Source organism: Bolinopsis microptera, chromosome 1, assembly GCF_026151205.1.
Source record: "Bolinopsis microptera isolate Bmic1 chromosome 1, MBARI_Bmic_1.0, whole genome shotgun sequence".
Classification (NCBI taxonomy): domain Eukaryota; kingdom Metazoa; phylum Ctenophora; class Tentaculata; order Lobata; family Bolinopsidae; genus Bolinopsis; species Bolinopsis microptera.
In genome coordinates, this window is record NC_087072.1 from 16,439,258 (window position 1) to 16,466,532 (window position 27,275).

At 37.5% G+C, this 27,275-nt stretch overlaps 2 protein-coding genes across 9 annotated transcripts; one reads left to right on the plus strand and one right to left on the minus strand.

Annotated features, from left to right (window-relative positions):
* The first annotated feature begins 12,092 nt into the window (after nucleotides 1-12,092).
* On the plus strand, nucleotides 12,093-27,053 carry LOC134816043 (zinc finger imprinted 3-like). 8 transcript variants are annotated; one of them, XR_010160349.1, is made up of 9 exons: nucleotides 12,093-12,150; nucleotides 18,221-18,277; nucleotides 18,430-18,448; nucleotides 19,125-19,165; nucleotides 22,705-22,831; nucleotides 22,966-23,019; nucleotides 25,359-25,460; nucleotides 25,761-25,812; nucleotides 26,500-27,053. XR_010160349.1 is itself a non-coding variant. In XM_063824756.1 (5 exons), the coding sequence occupies exons 2-5, from the start codon at nucleotides 18,232-18,234 to the stop codon at nucleotides 21,807-21,809; spliced, it is 429 nt and encodes a 142-aa protein (XP_063680826.1). In that variant the 5' UTR covers nucleotides 12,093-12,150; nucleotides 18,221-18,231; the 3' UTR covers nucleotides 21,810-22,698. The 8 variants fall into 8 exon arrangements, 1 of the variants encoding a protein (XP_063680826.1); XR_010160352.1 differs by having other exon boundaries at nucleotides 22,760-22,831; XR_010160347.1 differs by lacking the exon at nucleotides 22,705-22,831 and adding an exon at nucleotides 26,177-26,228.
* On the minus strand, nucleotides 12,441-22,179 carry LOC134816038 (uncharacterized). The gene is made up of 24 exons (XM_063824743.1): nucleotides 22,104-22,179; nucleotides 21,278-21,390; nucleotides 20,985-21,162; nucleotides 20,669-20,797; nucleotides 20,156-20,394; nucleotides 19,821-19,969; nucleotides 19,513-19,714; nucleotides 18,816-18,972; nucleotides 18,495-18,653; nucleotides 17,785-17,893; nucleotides 17,332-17,491; nucleotides 16,933-17,080; nucleotides 16,647-16,834; nucleotides 16,287-16,439; nucleotides 15,966-16,152; nucleotides 15,686-15,829; nucleotides 15,229-15,556; nucleotides 15,056-15,112; nucleotides 14,701-14,916; nucleotides 14,331-14,540; nucleotides 13,918-14,155; nucleotides 13,667-13,794; nucleotides 13,323-13,557; nucleotides 12,441-13,084 (listed from the first exon to the last, which is right to left on the minus strand). The coding sequence occupies exons 1-24, from the start codon at nucleotides 22,117-22,119 to the stop codon at nucleotides 12,998-13,000; spliced, it is 3,930 nt and encodes a 1,309-aa protein (XP_063680813.1). The 5' UTR covers nucleotides 22,120-22,179; the 3' UTR covers nucleotides 12,441-12,997.
* Nucleotides 27,054-27,275: the final 222 nt, after the last annotated feature.

Genomic DNA, 27,275 nt, shown 5'->3' on the forward strand with positions numbered 1-27,275 from the left:
CATAATTAGGTTAGCCACAAGATAATACTATAAGTATAAGCTTATTAGGGGGATTGCACTTATTGCGGTTTGCTTGGACTGCAGAGAGAGAGTTCATACTTTCATACGACAATGTTATGCGTGTTTTCAAATATAATAGGCGGGTGTGGTGCGGAGTTAACAAGGGTTATTTTCTAAAACGATTTAAATAGAAATAGAAAGCGGTTCAAGACGGGAGTGATTAGGTGTAATAGTCGTGGTACAGGGTGTACGGACCTTATGAGTTATGATCATGGAATGTGGTGCCTAATAATGACTTAATTATCCACGAGAAAGAACCGATTATGCGATTATGTTAAATGCTATTGGATACGTGAGGGCACTTCGAATAGAATTGCTCACCCAATGGCCGGGTTACACTAGTTAATATAATAATAAGAGTTCCAATATTATAATAAGGGTTCCAATTTTCAAATTTTCGTGTGTTTCGATTTTCACTGCTCTTCGAATTGAACTTTCTATAATTAGCCTCGATAGACTTCACCTAGAGAGCGCAATTTTGGCCTTGTATAGTTTTATTTGCACTTTGCTCCGAGAGTTGAGACATCTACACGCGCATCGATCATATCTTGGATGGAGATGAGACACCAACAAATGGAATCCAGTCACACATCATGAAACATCTACTTCGATACAGAAACTAGAGTCTTCATTATTGGTTTGGTGTCACAACCCAAACAAAATTAATTTTTGTGCGATATTACTAGCTTGTTAACATATTATCATTCACAACTCTCTAATTCCTCCTTTCAGTTTCACCATATCATATTTAGCAATGTTTCATTTAGTGTTTTCCAGTCATATAACAGTTCATACCAGTTATCAGTCTCGACTCTTGTTGCCAGTACTACAACTGTAGTTCTTCTCGTTGTAGATATTAAGTTCATCTCTTTTAATTCTTATCATAATACATAACCCGTTATATCCTCAATTCGTATCCTGTATCCTCTGGTATCTCTCCTCTGTATTTTCAGATCTGTATCTTCCGTATCTTCCCTGACATCTTATTTTCATTTGCAGTTTATTTCCGCGTTTAGGAGCACTCAATGTTACAACATCCTCGAATTCTTCATTGTTATTTCATCGTTTCGTTTTATCCATTTCTACTGTCGATTGTATAAGTTATTGCTCAATTGATTTCCTGAATCATCTCAATTTCTAGGACCATTTCAGTTTTAGTTCATCCACGGACAGCCCTTGTTTCACCCCCAGTTCACACTTTCATAGTATTGGTATATTTAGACCCTTTATTCTCTGTTCTGATCTTCAGGTTTAACCTGCCACACGACACGATCATAGCATATATCTTTATATTTACCTCAACAGTTTTCCTGCGGTCCTAATAATTGTGCACTTAGTTTGTGCAGCTACGTAATTAGAGAAGTGCTAATCATATTGATATAGTACCTACTTCTCTAATTACCTATCAAGGAGATACAATTCCTCATGTACCAATGTGAAGAACATTAGAGACCAATTATTGTATTCTCTTGACCAACCAATAAGAGACTCGAGGGGGCTAAACTTATTTTGTAGCAATTTTCTCCTCCTTTTGTTCAAATCTTACTCGTCCTCTTGTCGACTGTCAAAATTATGCACCTTTGCCCCCGCGTGCCAATTATCATCTTTAATCCCCTGTTTATCCTAGTACAGCTCTAGTAGCAGGGAGTAGTTGAGTGTTCACTTCGATGTGTACGATTTCTGACCACACAGGGTTGTTTGTTAGGTCATTCTAAACCAAAATCGTTTGGGTGCACAATTTGTTTCGATAGAGACAACCCTACAGGACAAATTTTCTAAATTACCCTCAGTCGCTTATATACAGGATTTTTGTATTTCAGCTCCTGAAGGTCATAGAGACTTCAATTTTAGCTTAAAATTACCGCAATGACCACATTTATATACAAGTTATGAAGCAAGACCTTCAGGAGCAAGACCTTCAGGAGTTGAAATACAAAAATCCTGTATACGCGACTGAGGGTAATTTAGAAAATTTGCCCTGTAAGGTCATTGCCCTGTAAGGTAATTTGCCCTGTAAGGTCTCTATCGAAACAAATTGTGCACCTAAACGATTTTGGTTTAGAATGACCTAACAAACAACCCTGTGTGGTCAGAAATCACACTCAAGTGCACACTCAACTACTCCCTGCTACTAGAGTATAGCATAGTAAACCTTTTTCTTCGCATTTTTCCGTAACATTTTATTCTAAACTCTTTTTAAATTCTCTATCGAGGAGGATCATTAGTCATTATGTAGCACCACACTCAGTATTTATTAGTTCCATTATTACCCCGCAATTTTCCGTTTTCCACCCGTTTAAATCATTTGGGACTTTGAATCGGTAATTAACCCTTATTATCTCTACTCTCCCATATGACAGCAACACGTGATGTTCGCGTCTCTGTTTTTTATGCTTTTTTGAACTGCGATTTTATGTACATTTTACACCATATTACTTCATGTTTAAACTTCATAACCTGTATCTGTTTACACAGAGGTGTACCTAATCTTCACACCACGATCCATACTGATTCATACTTTCAGCATACTACGTCGTTTTTCAATTCAGAGGAATAAATGTTACGAAGGGTATTTATTTCTATACAATTTTACGGTCAATCCCAGCCTTTTTTCAATTTTCATGGCCAAGTGACACCAAGCTCAGTAAGTGTATCGATTCATGACGATACTGGAAACTTCTGGGGTTTACAAGTTATCGTTATGTATAATTTAATTACAGAAGCATGAAGACCTTATAGTCCTCCGTAAGGGCTGCAATCACCTTCGGATTGCAGGTTGCAGGTTGCAGGTTGCAGGTTGCATGTTTAGGTTTTTTCTATTATGTCGGGGGGAAAAGGTGCAGGAGACCACCTACTCCACGATGGCATCTGATACAATACAATAATATTATAATTATATAGTTTAGTTAATATTATAATTATAATGAGCAGATAATTTCCAATTGTTGACAGAATCGATTTTCGATTTGTCTTAAGCTCGAATTCTTCGGTTGCTAAGAGTGAAACATATAAGCCGGTTCAAGAAGTAATACTATTACCAATACTGAGTGGAGTTGGGTTAAAAACATATAAGTGATACGATGATTTAACTTGTAGAAGCTTTCAATAAACATGTGTTAATCGTCGTCAGCTGAATGTTTATATTTATATTACCAATATTTGATCGACTAATCGCCAAGTAACGAACTAAGCTCTGAAATAATTATTAATTAATTTATTAACTTGATAACACTTGGAAGAAAGCAAGATGATCAGATGGATGACGAACCTCTCACACAAGCAACTCATATCTTTGAACCTGTTCGTTATTGTGTTTCTCTTCACCGGATTCTTTATATCAACTTTACTTAACCCTGTGATCCTTCTTTACTACAGGTTACCTAATTCTGTCCCATTTACCTGTCACAAACGAGATGCTAAATTAAATGTTTTAAGAGCTTTTGAGATCGGTTATGAAGTCATCTTGGTTAATAAATCATTGTTACAAAACCAAACAATCCGTTTATTATTTGAATGCGCTTAAACTATTTTAGGGAGCGACTGAATTGATCTCGATTCGTTGATTAGTCAACTAATAAATTAATATTCAGGAAGAACAAATCCGAGAAGCTAAGTAGGAAGCTGTTCATGCTGGTGTCCGTCTCTGACTTCTGTACAAACAGTTATCCTGTACTTCACATCTTGTACTTCTGTATCTCAACTGATGTCGACTTGGCGGTCAATACAAACAAAGACCAGAAAATTGACGACATGTTCAGGTAAATTGTTAAAATTATATTAATTTTTTGGAGCAGTAGAACTTCCTACTGAAGAGGTTAATCTCCCATAATTTAATAAATTCTCCCATAATTTAATAAATTCGAATCTATATCAAACAGTTTTCGTTTCGTTTCATTTCCGTAGCTCCTGTCGATTAGCGACATTACCCTTTCCCTCGAAGTCACCCTGTTACTCAAACCACCGAAAGTATCAGTTCTAATCAATTTACTGGTCAGTCACTGTACGTTATCCCATGTAATCAACTCATTACCAGACAATCAGTGCAGCTAGGAAGTGTTTCACGCTCCAGCTAGCCCCTTGTAGGAATCAGCTCTCAAAACTCCAAGAAAATGGAAAATTCAAATCAAGTACCTCAGATGCCAGCCCTGTCCTGTCACCTCAACGAAAACACTCATAGCCTACTTACACCAAGAACAACAGATCTGCCAACTTTAATACGTGCACCCTTCAGCGGTTTGGGTCAGGAACAAACGAACACCTTAGACTACACAACATCAGTAACTCAAAACAATGTTCAGAAGAGTGTAGTCACCGAAGATCAGTCATTACCAGTTTTTCAACCAGCAAAGGAAATTCCAGCAACAATCTCCTGGGGTAGCTTCAAAGGACAGGAAATTACAGACCAACTCCACGTGATGTACAACAGAATAGTCAGTTGGAAACGTAACATCTTCAAGATCCCATCAGGTACCCTCGGCAAAGCATTTATCGGAGAAATAACTCGACTGCTTGACCTTTGGATCAACAAAACATCGATGGAATCAATATCATTTCTAGCTCTTAACGTATTTACTGCAACAATGCTCCAAAAACCTTCGAAAACCTCAAAAAATCGAGATCATATCAAATACCTCGGAGAACGTTTGGAGAGATGGAAAGCAGGAAAGTTCAAAAAGCTCTTGTCGGAATGTGAGGCTATACAGAAGAGAATACCCCAAAACACACAGCAGAAGAACCAAACCCATGTTGCCAAAGTTTTCACACGACTGATGCTACAGGGCAAGGTTGCGGCAGCTCTGAGATGGATAACAAACAACAACTCACAACCCCTGGAAATCAGTCCCGAAGTTGTCAAAAAACTGAAAACCAAACATCCTGACGCAGCCCCACTAGCAACTGGAGTACTCAAAAAGGATAAGGTGCCCATCGTCGAACCTGTCATCTTCGAAAACATCGACGCCGAACTGGTCTACAAAGCCGCAAAAATCACGAAAGGAGCGTGCGGGCCCAGTGGCCTTGACAGCGACACCTGGAGGAGGATATTGTGCTCAAAGTCGTTCGGAAAATCCTCCTCAGACGCTTGTGATTCAATAGCCAGGGCATGTAGGAGGCTCTGCACCGAGAACGTTGACCCGCAGCCAATCGCACCCTTGCTAAACTGTAGACTTATACCTCTCGATAAGAACCCAGGCATTCGTCCTATAGGTATTGGTGAGGTCTTGCGACGAATAATGGGAAAAACGGTGGTCATGTTCCTGAAGCCCGAAATCATCAACTCCGTCGGGCCACTACAGCTTTCTGCGGGTCAAGAGGGAGGATGCGAAGCCGCCTGTCATGCAATGTCCGACATATTTGCTGAAGACGACTGCCAGGGAGTCCTACTGGTGGACGCAACGAACGCGTTTAACAGCCTCAATCGCCAGACAGCACTGCACAACATCAGACACACCTGCCCCGAATTCGCCACGTACCTAATTAACACCTACAGAAACTCATCGAAACTATTCCTCCCCGATGGCAATCACTTATTATCTAAAGAAGGAACAACACAAGGTGACAACTGTGCGTCCGGTTTTTATTCCATTTCCACTCTCATGCTTCTACAAGAGTTGTCACTCATCGTCGGCTGTAAGAATATCTGGTACGCCGACGACGGAGGAGCTGGCGGCTACTTGGAGTCACTCAAAGCCTGGTGGGACAAACTTCTGATAATTGGACCTCCCATAGGATACTTCCCAAATGCCACAAAGACATGGTTAGTTGTCAAACAAGAACACCTAGACAAGGCACGAGAGCTATTTGATGGGACAGGAATCCAGATTACTCAGGAGGGAACTGGGGATAAATCAGGAGGGCAGAGATACCTCGGCGCTGCCATAGGGACACAGTCATTTATCAAGCAATATGTACAAGATAAGGTGGCAAAATGGGTCACAGAGCTTGAGGAGTTATGCAAGATCGCACTAACCGAACCCCAGCTGGCGTACTCAGCGTATATCACTGGACTCAGCAAGAGGTGGACATACGTGATGAGGACAATACCAAATATAGCCGACCTGTTCGCCCCACTGGAGGCATGTATTCGCTCAAGTTTTCTACCAATAATAGTTGGAAACCATGCTTTCACGGACACAGATAGGGACATTTACAGCCTACCCACAAGATTCGGAGGCCTAGCTGTATCCAATCCCGTGGAAATGTGCCCATTAGAATATAGCCTCTCCAGGAAAGCCACACAACCTCTCACTGAGGCTATCTTAAACCAGAAACTCACACTCTCCCCTGAGGAAACCCATGAAATGAACCAAAAGATCAAACATGCGAAAAATGGCATTTCTAGTGAGAAAACCCTCTACAATAAGTACAAGTTGGCCTCTATTAAAGCAAAATGTACTGACGACATCAGCAGAAACCTGGACATTCTCTGCCAGAAAGGAGCATCGTCATGGCTTACCGCTTTACCGCTGGAGGAATTCCACTATACGTTATCAAAGCAGGAATTTTCCGACGCCGTCCTGATGAGATATAAACACCCAATCAGAGACAGACCGCAGATATGTGCATGCTCTAAAGCGAACACCATAGACCATGCACTATCCTGTGCTATGGGAGGTTACAGGGATATGCGGCACAACCAGATCCGCGACCTAGAAGCCAGTCTCCTGGAAGAGGTATGCAAAGACGTTCGGACAGAACCAAAATTGCTACCTCTTACAGGAGAAACCTTCAAACTCAAGACGACTAACACCCGACCAGATGCAAGGCTGGACATCACGGCAAGGGGGGTCTGGAACACCGTGGACAAGACGTTTTTCGACGTTCGAGTCTTTCATGACGGGAATAAAAGCAACAGTGGGCCCATTGACAAAGTGTTTCAGAAACACGAGACTGAAAAGAAACGAACATATAACAGCCGGGTCCTGGAAGTGGAGAAAAGCACATTTACACCCCTCGTTTTCTCCACCAGCGGAAGCATGGGGAAAGAGGCTGAAGCTTTCCATAAGAGAATCGCAACACTCATATCAAACAAAAGGGGAACACCCTATAGTGATACGATTTCTCACATACGCCGAAAACTCCGCTTCTCAATCCTCCGCACAACCCTCGCCGCCATCCGAGGACACAGAGGAAGAGCAGTCCAATGGTGCGACGACACGAACAGCGACATCAACCTCATACCAGGATGGACTAGTAATATGTGTTGATATTATCTTTATATTTTCAAATTGTATTGTATATAATAATTTTACACTTTGACCGTTGGGAGCGGTACCGTCAATAAATTCGATTAATCCTCAGGTTCTACGCAGTGCCTAGCCTAATAATGTGCTCGTTCGGCTGCCTCTCTCAAGTGACGACCTCTGCCCTGGCCATCGTCCGTATGATCTCAATATTCTGCCCATTTCTCCACATCCCCCAGGGGGTGTTCCTCTCCTACATCACTCTCTACTCCTTGCTTATGGCTGTCAACAACTTCGGGTTTGCTTTCTGTCAGTTTTTGGAACTCACCCCTTCGGTACGTTACATTATTATTCTCACGGTGGACTGTTGCTACTGGTTGAACATCGCTCAGTGTATCCTGGGAATAGTAGCTTCATTTTTGACCACAGGCAGAATCTTCTCCAAGAGAGGAGCTGAGGCTGACTCGAGAACAAGAAGCTGCTGGATCATCCTTATCATGAATCTTCCTTACTGCCTGTCAGCCATCAACTTTATCTATCCAAGACTAATCTAGCAAGATATGGATATGTTTATCTGACCTTCGTCATCGTACCGTGTTTCACGTCCATGTTGAATCCGATAGTTGTTGTATTTCTTAACCATAAGATCAGAGTATTCACATGGTCGTTGCTACAAGGAAATGGCGTACGCGTGGGTCCCGAGTATGAAACAAACTCCTCCAGGGTGACTACACGGATGAAGAGCAGAGAGGAGGGAAACCGGAAGCCATTCAAGTGCATACTGTAAATAGCCGAGGACCATTAGTGAAATATTAATGAGGTTGACTTCCACTCTTCCAGCAGCGATTTTCGATAAGCGGACCGAATACCTACCCGGACCCCCAAACTGTATACTCCTGATAGAGATTCGTTCCAGTGGGAAATAGGAATCGAGTCCGTTTGGAGGACTGAATATCTACCACTATGGTTACTGTAATAACCATATTAAACGGTATATGTGAACGTCAGCATGCAGGACACTAGACAGATTTTATCCGTATTTGGTATTAACTATTATCAAGTGTACTTATTAAATGTTTATGAGCCATTAGACCCTCTGGGCTCTGACCCTACCAGCTACCAGCTATACCTATACGCCGCGTGAGGTGTCACGTGACACGATACAAGATGCAGTCTTTGACCCTAGCTATAAGACGTTACGTAACGTGTTACATGATTGGAAATATTGAATGTGACTATCTCTCATTCACTTGCTTTGAAGAAGCCAACACATACGAAAAGCAATTTCTTATGAAAGGAGCAATTTCTTATCTAAGGATACCTTTTATACAACTCGATTAATTAATGAACTTAAATCCGGCCAGCATTGATGAGATCCCACGATGGCACGATTTCTTCATAGCTCATCATTGACAGGGCTAGCTATGATTTGTCAAAGGATGATTGTGTATTGTTTATTGGAATTTAATTTTGTTCATCGTTTTATCTTGCTACACGATGCATATCCTTTTTACGCGCGAAAAAGTATATGCAAGTTTTAATTGTGTCTTATCGTATATATTTGATAATGAAACTGAAAGCTGTTTTATCCTATTTTGATCAAAGTATTTACGTGCTGCTTATATATATTTATCAAACAAACAAGCGTGCTTAATCAATTTTTACATACACTGGAACAATTTGAGATTTTTTCTAAAACATTTAAGGATTCTAAGTCTCTTGGCCTAACTGGACGGATGGCCTAACGCCTAAAACCATGAATTAGGCCATGAGACCAGTTAGGTCAAGCGACCGTTTTGAGGTCTGATGGCCTAATACTACTTTAGATCAGAGTTTAGGCCACCAGTCCACTTAAGGTCGCATATAACTGGACTGAGTGGACGGATGGCCTACAGTGTGATGCGAACCGTTTGATATATTCGATATTTTGTTGCAATGAAATATGTTATTGATTTGATTATCATAAATTAATTCTATTTTAATAAGCTTGTTGTATCACTATCTAATTCTAAATAAACATATATACAGTGTGGGCCAAAAGTCAGTACACATACGTTGGGTCTTATACCTCCGCCGTGTTTTATATTTGAGAGTTGTTGCTTTGCAGATGGCATACTGTACCTACTTGTGCACCCCGACGCGCACAGATGGGACCTCCTTTGGACGTTTTTATTGCTTATTCTGATAGGAAACCTTTTGTAGCCGAATGAAAATTATAATTTTTTATTAGACTTATCAATAATGATACAGTCCGCTTTTAAATTGTTTAATTTACATGTACAATAAAAATGTTGTGTCTTTACGTTATGTAAGTTTGACAAAGCAATAGTTTAAATAAGTATCTTTGTAAAAAGATTCACAAAAAAATAGAAATTTTGGTGATTGAAACAGTCATAACTTGAGTAATTTTTATAGTAGAATCATGAAAATCTTTCTAGCCGATATCTGTGAAAATTGCCAACGCGCTGGTTTTAAAAGCCGCGCACAAATGACACATTTGCGTTTGATTGTACGAACGAAACTGTTTGCGGAGTAAAATTCTAATTCTGCTTGTATTATTGCGTGACGTCAAATAAAAGAAAACACACTGGAAAAAGATGATGTTAAAAGAAGTCTTAAATTGCTGAAAAGTAAATACATTATTTGTAGTATCGACAAAGCTTCTGGTAATTTTTCATTTATTTGTAAAAAGTTTTATGTAAAAACTCTTGTCAATGAAATGGGTTTTGATCCTAATACTCTAGAATGTATAGGTAATGATACATATAAACCCTGTAGCGAAGACGAGACTCATTATGTCAATAAAATATCTGAGAGTCTAAAGGAGAGATTTAATGTACAAGTTGAAGATAAAAACTTGCGACTAGCACGCATCTTCTGGAACCCTAAGCTTCATAAGAACCCTTACAAGGCGAGGTTCATTGCAGGTGCCCGTTTTTGCGTTACGAAACAACTTAACGTCCAAGTTAACTGTTGTCTGAAACTTTTGAGGAAATACTTCAAGAAATACTGCGAGGCAATCTACAACAACAGCGGTATAAACATGTTTTGGAGCATAGATTCCTCAAGTGAATTCCTTGAAGCTATCAAAAATAGCGATGTTTATAATATACAAGTATATGATTTTACTACTCTTTATACCAGATTAGACTTGATTGAAGTAGAGAATATGATTAATGAAGTTGTTGATTTAATATTTTCAGACCGTAATAGATATATTTGTATTTCTAAAAGAGACAGTAATACATGTTTCTTTTCCAATAAAACCTATGATTCTCATGCCTGCTTTAGTCAAGATGACCTAAAAGAGGCTGTTAAATTTATTATTTATAACACTTATGTCGTCTTCGGTGGGATTGTATTCATACAAACCAAGGGTATTCCTATGGGTGGAAATTCAAGTTCCCCTATAGCTGATCTCACTGTTGGCAAAAAGGAATTTAATTATATGAAACGTTTACTTCAGGAAAAGAAAATGGGATTAGCAAAGATATTATCCAATAATAAACGATATGTTGACGATTTATCTATTATTAACTACCTTTACTTTCATAAATTGATTAAAGATATTTATCCTAATTCATTGGAGATGGAGCGAGCTGGTTCCAATAATAAAATCATTAACTACCTTGATTTAAATATTAATATTTCCACAGAAGGACTAGAAATATCAGTGTATAACAAAACTGATGATTTTAATTTTCATGTTGTATCCCTTACATTTCCTCACAGTAACATCCCAACCGAGGTTGGCTACAACGTTTTTTCAAGTCAAGTTCTTAGATATGGTAATGTTTGCACTAGATTGGATATCTTTACCTCCCATCTTCACAAAATATTCAAAATTCTAATTGATAGAGGATATAGCCGTGATAGACTGATTAAAGGCATTAAACGTTGTCTGAGGAAATATGATAACGTTTTCAGGAAGTTCGGTATTCTAGATGACCGTAACATTATTAAAGAACTCCCCTGATATCTTTTGATTTATTGAAACACGGGTACTAACTCTGCTAAACTGAACAAATTCTGAAACTTAGGTGAATAAGTGTACAACGTGCTAAACCGAAGTTCAGACTGACCAGTGAAAATGGGCGAGCGTACCAAGTGTCATTTTAATTAGAAGTTTTAGTCAGTGATTTATTATTGAAGCTTGTAATTACAATATCTAATGCTCCTATAAATACTTTAATTAATTGTTTGTCCCGTTATTCTTTTTCCTTCCTCTTTTCCTTGTCATCCCCTTTAGTTTTAAGATTCTTGCTATAAATGGCTACAGCTAACACTATTAATGCTAAGTACCAAACAACAAGTGGGAGGTGGATCGTTGGTACCATTAAATCGATTTAACACCGCAATTCCAGTCGCAAGCCTGGGACCACTACTAGCATAGTCACAACATCTACAAAGCTGCCATATAGCCTGACTGACAATTTTCTCGACTGACTGACAATGTTTCTTCTTTTTCCCCATTTAGAATACAAAGATTAGTACATTTTAGCTTATGATTAATATTATATTTTTACCTATAGTTTACTTAGATTTGACATTAGTTGTGGTCGCGAACTTTCTTCTCACCTTTGGTTTTTTGTCTTGGAGAGCATCATTGTATAGCCAATACACAATACCTTCATTATTCCATTGTATAGTTTATTCTTTCATCTAAACTTGATTAGACCATAATTATAAGACTCTTAGCTGTTAGCCTACCGTTCGCGAGGAGGGCTAAAATAATATATCTGGTATAACTTACATTTTGAAACTGGGACTGAAGGTCGGGGTGTTACTATTTCATATTTTGTTTTATTTGGTTGTTATTTCCATTTTATTATTATTCATAAATTTTAACGTTTAACTTTAACAAGCAAGTTTGGACGCCAGAAAAGACTGTGGACTAATTGATCACTCGGTAAGTTTTTGGTTATTTGTACCTTTTTATCATGTAACAACATTTTGATTTCAGCAAATTTTAGTTAAAGAGTAAATCAAAGTTTTAGTTAACAAGTTACCAATTATTGAACTCAACTACACTTAGATTCGGTGTTTAGGATTATATTAGTTAATATTTCCCGCGTTGGCAGCCGTTATAGTAGTAACACTAATACCATCACTAATACTATTTTCGACACCTTTCTGTGATGAAGATAATCATATTACATTAGACAAGTTCAAGAAACCATACAATGACGTTTTAGTAAAGCACCTTTTCGATGCGTTTCAGGGTATTGTTGTATATAAGGAACTCTTTTTAAAAGCGACAACAATGGAGGAAATAAAAAGTGGCAAGATTAATTCTCAGAAATCAGTAATTCAGTTGCAAGGGGAACTCTTGGACATTAAGATTAAAGAGCTAGATTCAGTCCAGGGAACTGTTGAAACCGCTGTAGAAAATACTGTTCAAGCTGAGATTAGGTCTTACAGTGCTGCTGTGTCAAAAAACTCCCCCAGCTCTGCCTCCACGGCAGAGAACTTGAAGAAAGATAAATTAAATTCAATTTCAGCAATGGCCAATTGGCTGACTATAAGGTCATGGCCTGAACAAACAGGCACATTTCTAGACAAATAATTTTAGTGAGATTTAAATACCCACGGATCAAGGAATAGAAAATTTCTTGTAAATTGTAGGAATCAAATGGTTAGTAAGGTTAAAATCATTTATTCCATAAAAAACACAGTCACGACTTGACCTTAATTCTGTGACTTGAACAAACATTTTACTCTGGAAAAGTCAACCAATTAGTGTCTAAACGTGTCTTTTAGCATTCCTCGTTAGCTTTATGGTTGCCTGCAGCTCGTACGGGAAGGGCTCCCCGTGGTGGTTCATGTAAACGTCTAGGGATTGCCTGCAACATGTAAGAGTATTAGTGTGGCCGTTGGTCTTACACAAATTCACCCGTAGGGCGCTTGGTAGATTTATTAAACGAATATGAATACAGTAGAATACTAAAATTTGCGTGATCTTATAAAATTTTGGTATGCGTAATAATGCTTTTAGTTTACATATTTTAGTTTTAATAATGAATAAATAATGACTGTAGTCTTCACTTAAATATTCGCAGTCTTAATTTGTGCTTTGTTTACCTCTTTGTTTTTGTTCGAGCCTTTTATTAAATCGAAGTTACAGTTCACGAGGTTGATCCTTTGGGAGATATTAAATCCTGTCATAGGAATTGGGTAAATCGAATCGTCCTCCTGAATAGGGCTTAGCAGTCCCACGAAAGCTGGCTCCTTCTTTATTTTGAGGGCAACTGTCAAGTGTGCAAGGGAACCCTCTACCTCGTATACGGATGCGGTCTGGGCTCCATGGTGATGCTGCCTGAGTAAAGGTGATAGTTGGTTTGCAAGACGTCATTAAATCTAAGTAATGTGTTTTAATGTGCATACTCATTGTTCATTACCTTAAGGTCAGTGTACTTAAATCGTACCTGTGGAGTATACCATGGAAATTTTCCGTGTCTATGCTTGAGATGGCCCTCGCTGCATAGCCATTAGGGCATGCTCCGTACAGCTGCACACGAGCTTGGATTGCCGCTAACGTTGCTTCAAAAAGTTCCTGCGATTATTGCATGAACTTGAAATAAGTACCGATTACAATTTGATTTCTCATTAAAACTCATTAATCTATACCGAAATCATTATCTTATCCCAATTGCCAGCTAACCAGTCTGAAACCTACCACTGGCATTCCTTTTTTTTGTGGGATTCCGCTGTCAATCATCCCCTGGTCCTGATCGTCTTTAAACAAAGGAAGCGTGGATCCTAAAGGTGGAAATTTTGTTGTGTTCACGAAACCCATCAATGTGTTCCAGAGGGTTAGCCAGCTTTTCAGACGATTTTCAGCTGTTATGTGGCGGTCATCAACGGATATAAGGTAATCATAACATTGTTGGGCCCAGTCAGCTTCGTTGTAGAACCTAAATGAACCATATAACTATAAGTAAATTGTTATACCATGTCAAAGTTCTCAGATTTTTGAACGTTAGGTTCGACTAACTATTATTCGACGTCAATACATCTCCTTATTTGCAGGACAAGTTTTGGGTGGTTGTTTTATGCGTACTTCCAGTTAGTTAAAAAATTTCGTCTTACCCATTCTCTCTCATGACACACTGTACTTTCGGGGAAAAGAATGTCCGTGTTTGCCGGATAGACATTTGGTCCTTTCCTCCCGCATCTAACATGGATCTAGTGAGGTTAGTGGCTGGTCGATGAGTCACTGGGTCTTTGGTATCTGCTGCTACTTGCCAGGCTGTCGGATTTACTCCAGGGATTCTTCCCGAGTACGTGAACGTCCTCAGCCTGTTTGTTATTGCTTCATTTATGAAAATATGGGAATTTACAAATATATTTGCTTTCAATGTAACCAAAAATATATTCCTCCCACTCTTCTAAGTTAGTAGAAACAAGTATCTGAATGTTTACAATGTTACGTGCCCTACGTGATCAGATAAACGTAAACCTGTTCAAGTTGTGGGTATAGTCAAGAAGACTCCAGAGGGGTTTGTCACAGACTTGTGGAGGGTTGTAGAATACAACCCCAAACAATTTGTTCATTTCTTCGTGGTATTCATTTTTGTTTAGGAAACTATCGTACTTCTCTCCGAACGTCATGTACGCTAGTTCCTGTCTCCAAACCGCAACTCGCTGGACAGGGTAGTGCTTGTCTATCAGAGACCTGCAATTTCAATTGTTTACCAGCTCTAAATCCACACCAAAAAGTTGTTTTTTCGTGTCGATAAGAATTTTAGTGTCCGGATTTTAGTATATGGCACTAAAATATTCAATCGTATAATATGAACTATCAATTGACTCACCGATATCGTTGTGGCAAACTAGAATTAACTCCTTTTAGTCTTTCTTGGCAGTTGATCCTAAAAAATATCCTTGACTTGAGCACAGTAGCGATTATATTTGATTGTGAGTACAATTTAAACAACTGACGCCAAGCTTCTTTTTAAAAGAATATTGCTTGTTTTATGTCGCTCACCTAAGTTGTGTAACTTTTTCAAGTGCTAGTAACGTCAGTCTTGGAACCTTAGATGTCTGTTCCCTTTGTTTTTCTCTCTCCAGATAAAACTTGTTTCTCACTTCCTCTACAGTTTTAAGCTCTTTGACTGTTTTCCAGTGCTGTTTGGCAAGCTGGATTAAAGTTTGAGGTTCTCCTTTCATTCCAGTCGTCACTCTAGGGTGACTTTTGCCGTCAAAGGATGAGGCTACAACGTCAAGACCACGCCTTTTCAGCTCGTTGAGAACGTACTCGGTAACCGCTTTGTCGATTTCACATCCCAAGTCAGTGGCAGCAGGATACCAAAATACTGGAAGTGAAAACATGACATTTGTAGTTATTTGAATATTTCGATCGGAATATTGAGCAATTTCAAATCGAAACTTATGAATAATACATGTTAAAATCTAGAATATTCTCCAAAATGTATTATTCTTACTTGGAAAATATGTCACGTCACTTGCTTCCCTCATTACGTCTGCTAAGGTGTAGATCATAATAGTGCAAGCTTTTATCAGCGTGTAGCTGTATGCATCTTCTCGACTTTGTCTCAATGCTTCAATTAGAAACGTGCCACTAAGACCTGTTTGGGTTAATGATGTTCGTAATGAAACATAGTATGAAATTATATTTAGTTACATAAATATACTATTTAATGAAACTGTCATTTAAGGACTCAAATTTTAAAATAGGTGATTTAATTCTTCTCTTATTTTAACCTAATCTATCAACAATTGTTGTTGGGCAGAAATTGTAGTTTGAGTTTCTGCATGGTAGAACATCTCCTCGAGAGAAGGTAAGTAGTGGAAAATCCCCCATGTGTCGAGCTTCCTTTACAAGCTCCTCTAGTTTAGATCGCAGATCCCTGATTGATTTGGGCAAGCTTTTCTTTATCTCCTTAATGCCCTGTTAGTATAGTGACAATGGGTTAAGAACCAGAAGTTAGCTGTTAATTGTGTAGGCAAAATTCGGAATAATGTGCTCTTGTCTTATTTACGAATATCATTGAATTAGCTATTAATAAAAGTTTTACTACATACCTCTACTCCAGAACAGAAATATTGCCTGATAACTTGTAAGACCTCTTTTAGGATATTTGGTTTTATTTCCACTTCCCATACGCGCATGAAACAATCGAACCGGTCGATTTCAACAACAATTCCTTTTGGTGGTTTGAAAGGATCTTCTGCATACTGTAAGATAAAATGATTGCTACAATCTTTTATTAAACTGTTTATCACAATGAGCTGAACTTTGATTTGAACCAAGAATTAACAATTCATTTATCATTAACATTAATTATTCGCCAAACTTTTTACTTAAAAACTTTGTTTGGAGCTCTAACCTGACGTTATATTACAAAGCAGTATAATTGAATCTATTGAACGAATTGTAAATACCTGCAGGAATGCTGCCATCTGACAGTATAGCATAGCTAAGTCCTCAGCCCTTGGGGTCTCCTTATAGGCATCTGTCTTCGTTATGTGGATTGAAGCCTTTATGACCGGATTCTCTACAGAGCCGACCATCGAAGCGTCTGCGTGAGCCACAAAACCTGGCCCACTTAATGCGTCTTTTCTAATAACACCTGAACGAACTCTATTCATTTTTGTCACTTCTAATAGAAAGGTTTTTGATTAAAATATTTCCCGCACACACTACTGTCAACATAAAAGACAATCTTACCAAGCCCCTCCTGGATGAGCACTAGATCTTGATAATACTCTGGCATCACTAGATGTGTAAGGGTTGTTACAGCTTGTTTTCTCTGCTCAGAGAATATTTCTGAGTCGTCAAAAAGATGTGAGTCGTTGATATCTCCCACGGATTCATCCTGAATATTGCTCTTGATTGATATTCGAATATTTTTAACCTACTACCGCGCCGTACCAGCTAATTCGATTTCATTGAAATTTAAACTCACAATAAAGAATATAATAGTGAGATATAAATAAAAATTAATCTAAACAATTTAATCTAACATAAACACAGTTTCCTGGAGAAGAACATAAACAATCGGTAAATCATAGACATGTATCCAGCATTAATAGTTTAAGTTATGTATCTGAGCATTTTTAGATTTACCTCGTCTTGATCTTGTACCGGCGTATTTATATGTTGAACACTGGCTGCTTCAGCCACTGTTCGGAAACCCAATGCAGCAGGTACTTGACTCTTCTTCAACAATGCGTTGTTAATTGTTGAAGTAAACTGTACGGATGTCTCAGATAAATATCTCATGTCGCTGCAAATAAGGCAATAAACATTCAACGCCTTAATGAGTAAATTTAGTGTAAAAAGGGCGTTAAATAATTTAGTTTATTTAAAAAAATTTTTAACATGAGTAAGGGAATCATGTATTGAGTAAGGGAATCATGTATTGCCTTTTTAATCTTAGTTTATGAGAGTTAAATTCAGTGATGGTTAGTGTCTCGCGATTTTGCATACATTTCATTAAATCAACAATCAAAGATTGCACACGAACCAACTTTGGTAAAATTTGATATCATTTGGATAGAAACTAGAATTATTACTTACTTATCTCCGTTAATGTTGTGAGGGTTTAAGAGGTAATATGGTCGCGACCGTATATCCTTGAGATTTACTGCATAACTTATCATCGCACCAGATTTGTACCGACGGTGTTCTAAAATGTATTTTATTTACCAAGATAAAAACTTCATTTTATTGGTTAATCTAAATTTAAAACGATCAAGTTAATATTTATCCGTTTTTTCTCAAATATATTGTGGTTACACAATTATAACAAGAATAAAAGTAAATTTGCTTTTATCGAAATTACTTCTCTATGGGAGTAAGGAATGGTCAGAAGATGTGATGGTCCCGTCTCGTTTGACAAAACTCAACATATAATATTAAATGGCAATCAGCAAAGTTCTCATAGATGCTCAAATATAAGAAAAATGAATTGAATTTTTTAATGTGAATAAACTTTATCTACATATATCTTCAGAACAGTTGAAGATGGCGGCTTCAAGTTACTTTATAGGGCTGGATTTGTCTGATAGCGGTTAGTTTAAATAGTTATACACTTTTTTATACCTCTCAACATTCTCAAATCGTTGTTTAAACTTTTTAAAATATATTTGTTAAGATTATGATTGATGAATAATTTATATTTTATGTTACTGGTTATTAATGCCTCATCAAAATATTTTCCAGGACTTCAAGACGAGTCGCGGTAAGCCACATTTATAAACTATTGAGAGTAAATTTATAAGACAAACCTGCATACTCTTGCCGTTTTGCAAGCTGTCTCGAATATAGATACGCCGATTTTGAGTCACCGTCATCTGCCTTCCGTTTTAGGTTTCTCATGTAGCCTGTGCTACGTTGCTCTAAAGCCTCTGATTCATTATTATAGTCGAATTCTTCAAGACAGTACTCTGTTGGAAAGTATTTGATTTACTGACTATGATTTTTAACTCAATGAAATTGAATTTTTGTACAAAGCACATGCTTATGCAATTCAGGCCAGGTAAACTCCAATATGAAACTGTATTACCAAGAAAAGTCTAATAATAAATTTTATTGCAATACGAACAAACCTGTAAAATCAGAGGGGTACAGATAGGTAGGAACCAATACAGAATTTAATTTCCCCATCCTCTCAAGGTGAGCAAACTCTTTCTGCTTCACTTTCTCATAAGACTTATGACCCGGGTATACAGCAGCTCCCACTCCGTTGACTATCCCCGCCTTGCACTATAGTATAATACATATGTTTATTAGACAGTGGGATATTCCAACCTGCTCTCTGAGCGTAGGGTAAAAATCATGCCCAATATGACATGTTGATCGTTGCAACAGTCATAACCAGTTATATTTATGACCAACTCTTTCATTTTTTATTTCAGAAACCAAGATTTAGAGCTAGAGGATACTAACAATAACAACGGTAAACCTATTTTATTTTTTTAGCTGACATATATATATATATATATATATTTATGTAGAATATAGATATCATTTCTATCCAAAAGCAGAGTTAAAACAGCATTACTTGAATATTTTAGTACAGATTACAAGTACATATTATAAGTACAAAATACAAAATTTTAGTAGGCTGATATAATTAATCTTCCGCAATTGTATGTACTCCTGATAAGAAATTGTACATGGATAATCTGCTAAAACCACCTATATATATATTTCATGATTATATTCATTTTAGTTTAAGGGAATTACAGAGCTAATGCAATGTAATTTATCATGATCATGAGAGATAGTCGCTTCATATCATACCTTTCTCTCATCATTTGACAAAATAAGTTTTTTCCCATTTCCATATTTAGCAATGGCCTCTTCCATCATCCCACCAATAAACCCTGGCTGAATCCTAGGCGGAATGTCAAACTCCTTCGAACCCACGTCGCGAAGGGTTGTATCCGTAGGGACTAGGAACCCGACCTCTCTGATAGTATTTAGGAATTGCTTTCCGAACAGCCTGCAAAACTTAAGATATATGAACAGTTTCGGTAACATAAACTGAGAAATTTCCGGTTTCCTGAACAAAACAATTGAAGTAATATTTAACTTGTATTAAGAATTACCTATAGCAGTATGCTAAGAAGAGCTTTGTTATTCTGGATGCTTGTGGAACTTTTCCCTTCTGGTCGCGACTGACTCTCAATTTTACAGCTTCCAAAAACATTCTTAATGGAAGGAAATCTGCACCAATCTGACTTGAATTTAGCAGAAACTGAAAAGGGGTAAATAGAGTTAAGTTATCATACGTACATTTTACGCTTTGAAAGTTGTTCAATCAATGCAGAATACCGATATATGTCGATAAATTATTGATCCATTACCGCAGCACAGTTATATAAATTTATCGTCGTCTCTAAATGTATTTGACTAATATTTCTCAGTGATTTCAGCTTATTACCTGGTTTAATAAGAAGAGCGTTTCCTTATTCTCCACCCATAGAAACCTTAAGTTCTCTAAATTTTTGGACAGCTGATCCTTCAGCTCATCAAATGACGAAATAGACTTAGGTTGGACTTCTATTGGTTCGGACTGGTTATCAAACGTTTCATCATTCTGAACCTCCTGAGCACGTGCATAATCGCTAGTTGTTTCTTGAGAAGAAACGTCTCCGTTGTCGAAGTCGAATTGCTGAAATACTAAAATACGTTATTATGATGGCTGAACTTTTTCTTGAGGATTGATTTAGCATAACTGTATATTTATAATAATAGAAATTATATTTTAGCATTTAAATGTTTTACTTTGATGTGTTCCACCCATGTATTCGTTCTTCGGTAATAATAATGGTACAGTACACAGTTGTATTAGATATACTGATTACCGCCAACCCCGATATTGCAAATTAGAATTACAATATAACGCTCAGCTGTCTTCATATTGTAGGTGTTAATATAGATTAAGGAAAGTTACCTTCTCGACTTAGTTTATCAGCTACTGTAGACATATCCTCAGTACATATATTTATAAGCTCCTGGGATAGTTGTGCTGGCATGGGACTCTGTAACCGATTTAGTAACAACATGCAACACTCTGTGTTCCCTGTAAAAAAAGATTGATTATTATGTCATAATATGTTCATGATTATAACTTGGCTTATCATACTGGTCATTGTGGTAGTTGATTACCCATTAACCCTAGATCAATTAACCTGTCATCTATCTATTTCGGCTATCTTATATTGTGAAAAGGTCTCAGTTAACAAAAATGAATTGATCCGAAGCTATACCATTTTTGATTGCATCGTGTAAAGCAGTTTCGCCGCATAAATCTTTACGCAAGATGTTTTCGTCAGTCAAATCCTCATCTATAAATGTTTTGACTTGTTCATCATTTCCATCACAGCAAGCTCGCTGAAGTGCAGTGATACTGTGTGCTTGGTTAACAATTTTCATCGCCTCGTGTCTCTGAAAATGAAGGTGCTAGTTATTTCTTTTTATAAACTCCTTGGCCTTTAATAATTAATTCACAACCTGTATACCTGTCCTTTTAAAAATTATGTTATAATTAGTCATGGCTTACTTTCTTGATATTTGGAGTTGATCGTAAATATTTCTTTGCCATACGTGCTTTTGACAAACCACTTAAACTTCCCCCCTTCCTCTTCCGACGTGGTTTTGGCTTTGTGCTTCCATCTGCGACAAAAGAGTTAGGGTTAATTGTGTGCTTGAACTCGGATTATATTTATTTGCTAGCAGACTGACTGAACATTTTTGTTTCATCTTTCACAGGAATTGCAAAGGAAGTTGAAGTTGAAACTAGTCTTCCTGTGGTGCAGGTGGGCAAAAAAACAGTGTGTCCGGTGTGTGACAAAAGGTACTCCTGTCCTGCCAATTTAAGGAAGCATGTACGAAAGGTACACAAGCCGAATTCCGGACACATTCAGTTAAAATACTGCCCTGTGTGTGGTAAAGGCGATAGGGAACAGCATAGGTTAAATGCGCACATTAAGGAAGTTCACCAAAATAACTTTGTTGAGTGCAACCTATGCAATAAGAAATACAAACAGCGTCGTAACTTGTGGCATCACATGAAAACTGCCCACAAGGAGTAGATCAATGTTACACATATTAATAACCCAGTGATGAATGTGACGCAAAATGACCATTAGCTGTAACAGCCTTTTTAATGAGAACTGTCATTATCTGAGGGTGACCAACGTGTAATATAGTACCTATACGGTTATTGTGTACTAAACGGGGTAGTTAGGTTTCAAATTATAGCATTCAATCGCTATATTACATACATTGAACTGTATTATATCTAGGTTAGAAATTCTGCTAGAATGTAAACAGTTAAAATGAAGATAGGTAATTAACAATCATGGTAATATACCTAGCAAACTAACCTGACGGTGGCGTCATTTTATTAAGTTACCAGACAGGTTCCTCGCTCTCTCACGTCATGTCATTAACTATTGTACTGATGGTGATAGGATGTTAACTTTGTTATTGACTATGATAAATTGAAGTATCATTACATTATCAATTCAATTATAAAATTTAACATCATGAATAAAAATGTTAGCCAGGGACCAAAATAAAAACATAAAGCACTTTCAACCATGTGGTAATGTTACGCATATGTTTAAATATATGCCTACTACTTTATTATTTACAACGCACAGAAATCTAACAAATGACGAAATGACTTGAAACAAGTATCCGATGAAATGTCGGTTTCATTACTATCATAGCTCAAAAACAGACCGCTGTTCAAGTCTGATCAAGTATCTAAGATAAATAACATGCACTTATCAGACTTTTAACTGCCACATTAAACTGCCTGATCGTGATTACACTGTAAAAAGTTATTTTAGGATTCAGGATGAAAAGTATATCTATGATTTGAGCAATATTATGTAAAGCTACAATGTCCTTGGGAAAACCTGTCAGTATGTGACATTTATTCCAACAGCAAGTGAAATATCAAACATTACTTTGCAACAGGTGGGCAGTTTCCAAATAAACAAGTTGCTCCCTGCTTTATTTCAAACATATTTAGCTACAATTCTCTCCACGCACACACTGACACACTGTAACCACAACTGCATCAGTCACTAGCCCAGACGTCTTGGTAAATTACACTTATATTTTCTCATGTTATAGACCTCCTTCACATTCGCCGATTCAAATGAAGCATGTATTGTTATAATTTGACAATTTAGAACACCTAAATAACTTTCATTAATATTATTATTATTTCTCCAGGTGAAGAAGAATATCACATCTTGGTTTTATTACATTTGGCAGCCTACACAATACGTAAGTGTTTTATATGAAAGGGTTGTGAATTAAGAATATCAAACGGTGTAGTAATTATTTACATAATATAATAGGAGAGAAAGGGCAATCTTTTATTGTGACTGAAACTAGCAAATTTGGTTAAAATTACAAACAAAGCAAGTAATTTACTCGTGCGCGCTAAAAGTCACGTGCAGTTTTCATACAATAAGCAAATCCCGCTGACAGATGGGTTCCGTAATCCAATATTTAGAGTCATTTATATACTCTCCAGTAATATAGGTTGAGTTATTCAACAATCTTTTAAATATATCCATTTCTCCTATCATGTGCTTGCGAATGTATTTGTAGAACTTATAACTTTATAATGTAGAACTTGATCTCCTGGGATGTGAGAGAAACATCAAACAGGACAGTTGGATGGAAGTGTCCTACGGTACGGCCTGCTACCATTCTTGTACGATGGGGTCAATGTAGGGATCACTTCAAGTTCATGTAGCACTGTGGGACAGAATCAGATACAAGAGACTGAGAGCATATGTGTTGTATTGGAGAAGTTAGATATGCATTGAATTTTAAAACTATCGGATCCAAGGATTCCATCAGGATTTGGGGCGGCTTGAGGCTTAATCAGTCGTCGATAGTGCATTGGCCATGATTTCTTTATGTGGTGGTTTCATAGAGTTGGGGGGGGGGGGGGGGTGGCAACCATATTAAAGTATATCCCCGGGTCAAAATCGGAAAAAATCCTACATTTTATAATATACTTTAATATATACCTACAATTAGTAGATTAGAAGATAAGCCATTTGCTAGTCCCCTGAACTCATACTTCATAAATTTTGGCTCATAAATTGGTCAAGTATCAATATCTTTGAACAAGACTAACTTTACATGAAAGTTAAATCTAATCCATATAATAAATATCCTCCGAGCATAATTACCAGGATAAATCCTGTACCAATCACAGCTTGGTGACCTGGCCTGCCTGCCTCAGACGGGGTTTGAACCCCGGTCTTCTGCGTGGGAGGCGAGTGAAATACCACTACACCACTCTTTTTTAAGAGAAGTGAAGTATAATGATCAGACTCAGAGAGGAATCTTCTTACTCCAAGCACTGCAAGCACTAGTATACCTACATCGGCTGGATCTATCCCTCCCTCCACACTCCCCACTGAGTGTTGCTTGCTATGCAAACACAGTGTTTGTATGTACAGTTTTCGGCTGTTTACTTTAGGTTTTACTTAAATTGCACTGTGTCCGACATGTTGAATAGTGTTTTAATTTGATAATCTCACACTTGTTTTCGTAATCCACCACAGCGCATGATTATAATGTAGGCCATAATATGCTGTATAGTGTATATTATATATGTGGTCTTGGCGTGTTATTTGTGTAGTTTATTGATGTAGAAGTGCAGTGTAAACTGAGACGTAATTTTTCGTAACTGGTGACAAACAAGAATTGGAACAGACGTAGAGTAATTCTTCAAATATCGTAACACTACGACTAGGGTTATATTAGGACACGTTTTTAATACTAAGCTGGGCGCTGAAATAAATAGATTACAGTGTTTTACTGTCTGTTTTTAACTGTCCTCGACTGCATAACGTAACTTTATAGAGTAAAGGTGAATTTCCTTCAGCATTAAAGGGACTGTAAGTCGATTGATAACCGGAAGTGCGATTGTTTTTTATAAACTTGTCGACACGGATCGACCGGGACCGCTTTTTAGCTTGGCCGGGCTCAGAAATAATCAATAAGCTGGGTCTGGGAATGAGGTCGAAACCGGAAGTATATCCTTCTTAATACCATGTACAGTTTTAGCTCAAACAGTCATGTCATAATAATGCGAGTACACCTACCTTATTATTCAATCCCACAGGTCAACTCAAAGAGCAGGCTTAAGTCTTCTTTCTTCTTTTCTCCTGGTCTCTCAATCTCAAAACTTCCGGTTCTTAACACTATCAGTCAGTTTTCTGCGTCAGTACTAAAAATTACACGTGACTGACATTTTCTTAGCATATGATAAGGATGATGGGATTTGATTGGTCAATGCTGGGAGCCAGGGAGCTGGTTGGTTGATCACTATGTGTCAGAAAATGTTTCCTTTCTAATACTCACCAGTATCCAGATCTTCCAGCAATTGATTAGAGGCCAGATTTCACATAAAATGTGATGAATTTGATCTTGGCACCAAATGAAGTACTCAGCACACCTACCCCATACTGTACTCGTGGATTCGTCTGAACGAATTACTTTTAAGCAATAACAGATAATGTCTCACGATTAAAGTATAACCAAAAGTCTTATTGTGGAATTTATGCATTTCTTATAATGATACTTTCAACTATTTTCAGTTTAGAATTCTACAAGATAAGAAATTTTTCTGAAGCAGTCCTAGGTGGATGGAAATAATTGGGAAGCTTTTAGTAGTAGTATCGAAGATTGCCCTCATCTACGTAAGTTCCTAATTTCATAAACTTCTGGAATAATCATTTTCAGAATCACAAACAAAAGTAATAAAGTTCGATTAAATTTCACAGTTGCTCAAGATTTGAACTCGACGCTGTAAGATGGGACCTCCCTTTAACCACTAAACGCCTAAGAAAAGTACACCAGTGACGCGCACTAAAACGCATTTTAATTCGCGGGACGAGTTAAGACGGGACCGGGGGTCCCGTCTTAAGAATAAGAATCTATCATGTATTTCATATGTGTACATTATTTATTTCCTAGCTTCATTTCAGATTTATTTTCAGAAGTGGAAACCATTGGAAACCGTAATCAGACCCGATACTGCAACTTGTAAAAGTGAGTGTTGGGTAAAGTTCTCCATATTTCCCTCATCTTCCGATGACTTATACTCCGCAGTGCTCCCTTCCATAATACTTTTGGTATTGGTAGTTGCACTTGAGCGGAGTCCAGATTGTCGGAGCCTTTTTTGGCAATAGAGTCTGCCTTTTCATTACCATCATAGCCTTTGTGAGCTGGTATCCATCGTAGTAGGACCTGGTTGTCCATTGAATTGCTAGTTGGTTAAGCTCACTTATAGCCGTGCTGGTGCTTTTAGATTTGACTTTGATGTTGCTCATTGCCATTATTGTCGCCTGGCTATCGCAGTTTATGATTATTTTTCTAGTTTTGGTCCCAGATTCCCGTAATATTTTTGCCGCAGTGCCTACGGCAAAGGTTTCGGCCTGGAAGACGGTTGAGTTTATTCCTAGGTGGTATGACTCCTCACATGTGGGGTTGTCGTTGTCCACAATGTACACTCCTGCTCCAACTTTTTCATTCATTTTGGAGCCGTCTGTGTAACATTGTATATCTGTTTAAAAATAGCTTTCATTTCAAGACTCAGTGGAAGCAATTATTTCTAATATTACGCCCTCGACGAGTAAAGACGGGACCGCGGGCTCCCGTCTTAAGAATAAGAATCTATCATGTATTTCATATGTGTACATTATTTATTTCCTAGCTTCATTTCAGATTTATTTTCAGAAGTGGAAACCATTGGAAACCGTAATCAGACCCGATACTGCAACTTGTAAAATGAATCTCCTGTTTGCTCTGGATTCAAATGAAAGTGACAATTTTGAATAAAGGGTTTACTACTCACTGACCTTTGTTTCGTGTGATAGAATTAAAGTCAGTCTAACAACTGACTGTGAATACTATTAACGTTATTTGTAATGAACTTGAAGCCTAAATATTGTTTCAAGAGGGTATTATTGACGTATTCTATTGCGCTACTAAAACTAGAAATTATCGTCGCAACATCTCTTTCGTTCTAGCTTCACTCATTTTTTAAATTAGGTTAATGTGTACATAAAAATTATATTGTATTGTAGATAAGATATTCGGCTATCGGAGTAGAAGGTCAAAAAGCAAACAAAACTTTTAACAAAATATGATATTCGCAATTGAACTACTAATCTTTGACGCGTATTTGTTTAAAAAGTTGGTAATGTGCGGAGTCTTTTAATCATATTAACTATAAAATTCTACCAATTTTTATGAATCTTTTACAGTAATGTTTGCCAAATAATTTGCAATCACATTGTATCATTATTAATAACTCAAATAAAAAGTTGTTATTTTCATTCGGCTACAAAACGTTTCCTATCAAAATAAGCAATAAAACGTCCAAAGGAGGTCCCATCTGCGCGTGCCGGGGTGTTGTGATTCCGTCGCCAAAATTTTAAAATTCAAATATTTTAGACCACGCCCATTCAATATTAAAACACCTTTATTGTTCTTTCAGAACATGCTGGACG

What these genes read in the sequence shown, in the direction of transcription:
- LOC134816038 (XM_063824743.1), bottom strand. An exon ending in TTCTTAGCATACTGCTATAG is followed by an intron (nt 19,715 to 19,820) that starts GTAATTCTTAAT and finishes TAAGTTTTGCAG; the next exon opens with GCTGTTCGGAAAGCAATTCC. An exon ending in TATACCCACAACTTGAACAG is followed by an intron (nt 14,541 to 14,700) that starts GTTTACGTTTAT and finishes AATAACAAACAG; the next exon opens with GCTGAGGACGTTCACGTACT.
- LOC134816043 (XM_063824756.1), top strand. Translation starts at nt 18,232, where the DNA reads ATGGCGGCTTCAAGTTACTTTATAGGGCTGGATTTGTCTGATAGCG. An exon ending in GGATACTAACAATAACAACG is followed by an intron (nt 19,166 to 21,486) that starts GTAAACCTATTT and finishes CATCTTTCACAG; the next exon opens with GAATTGCAAAGGAAGTTGAA.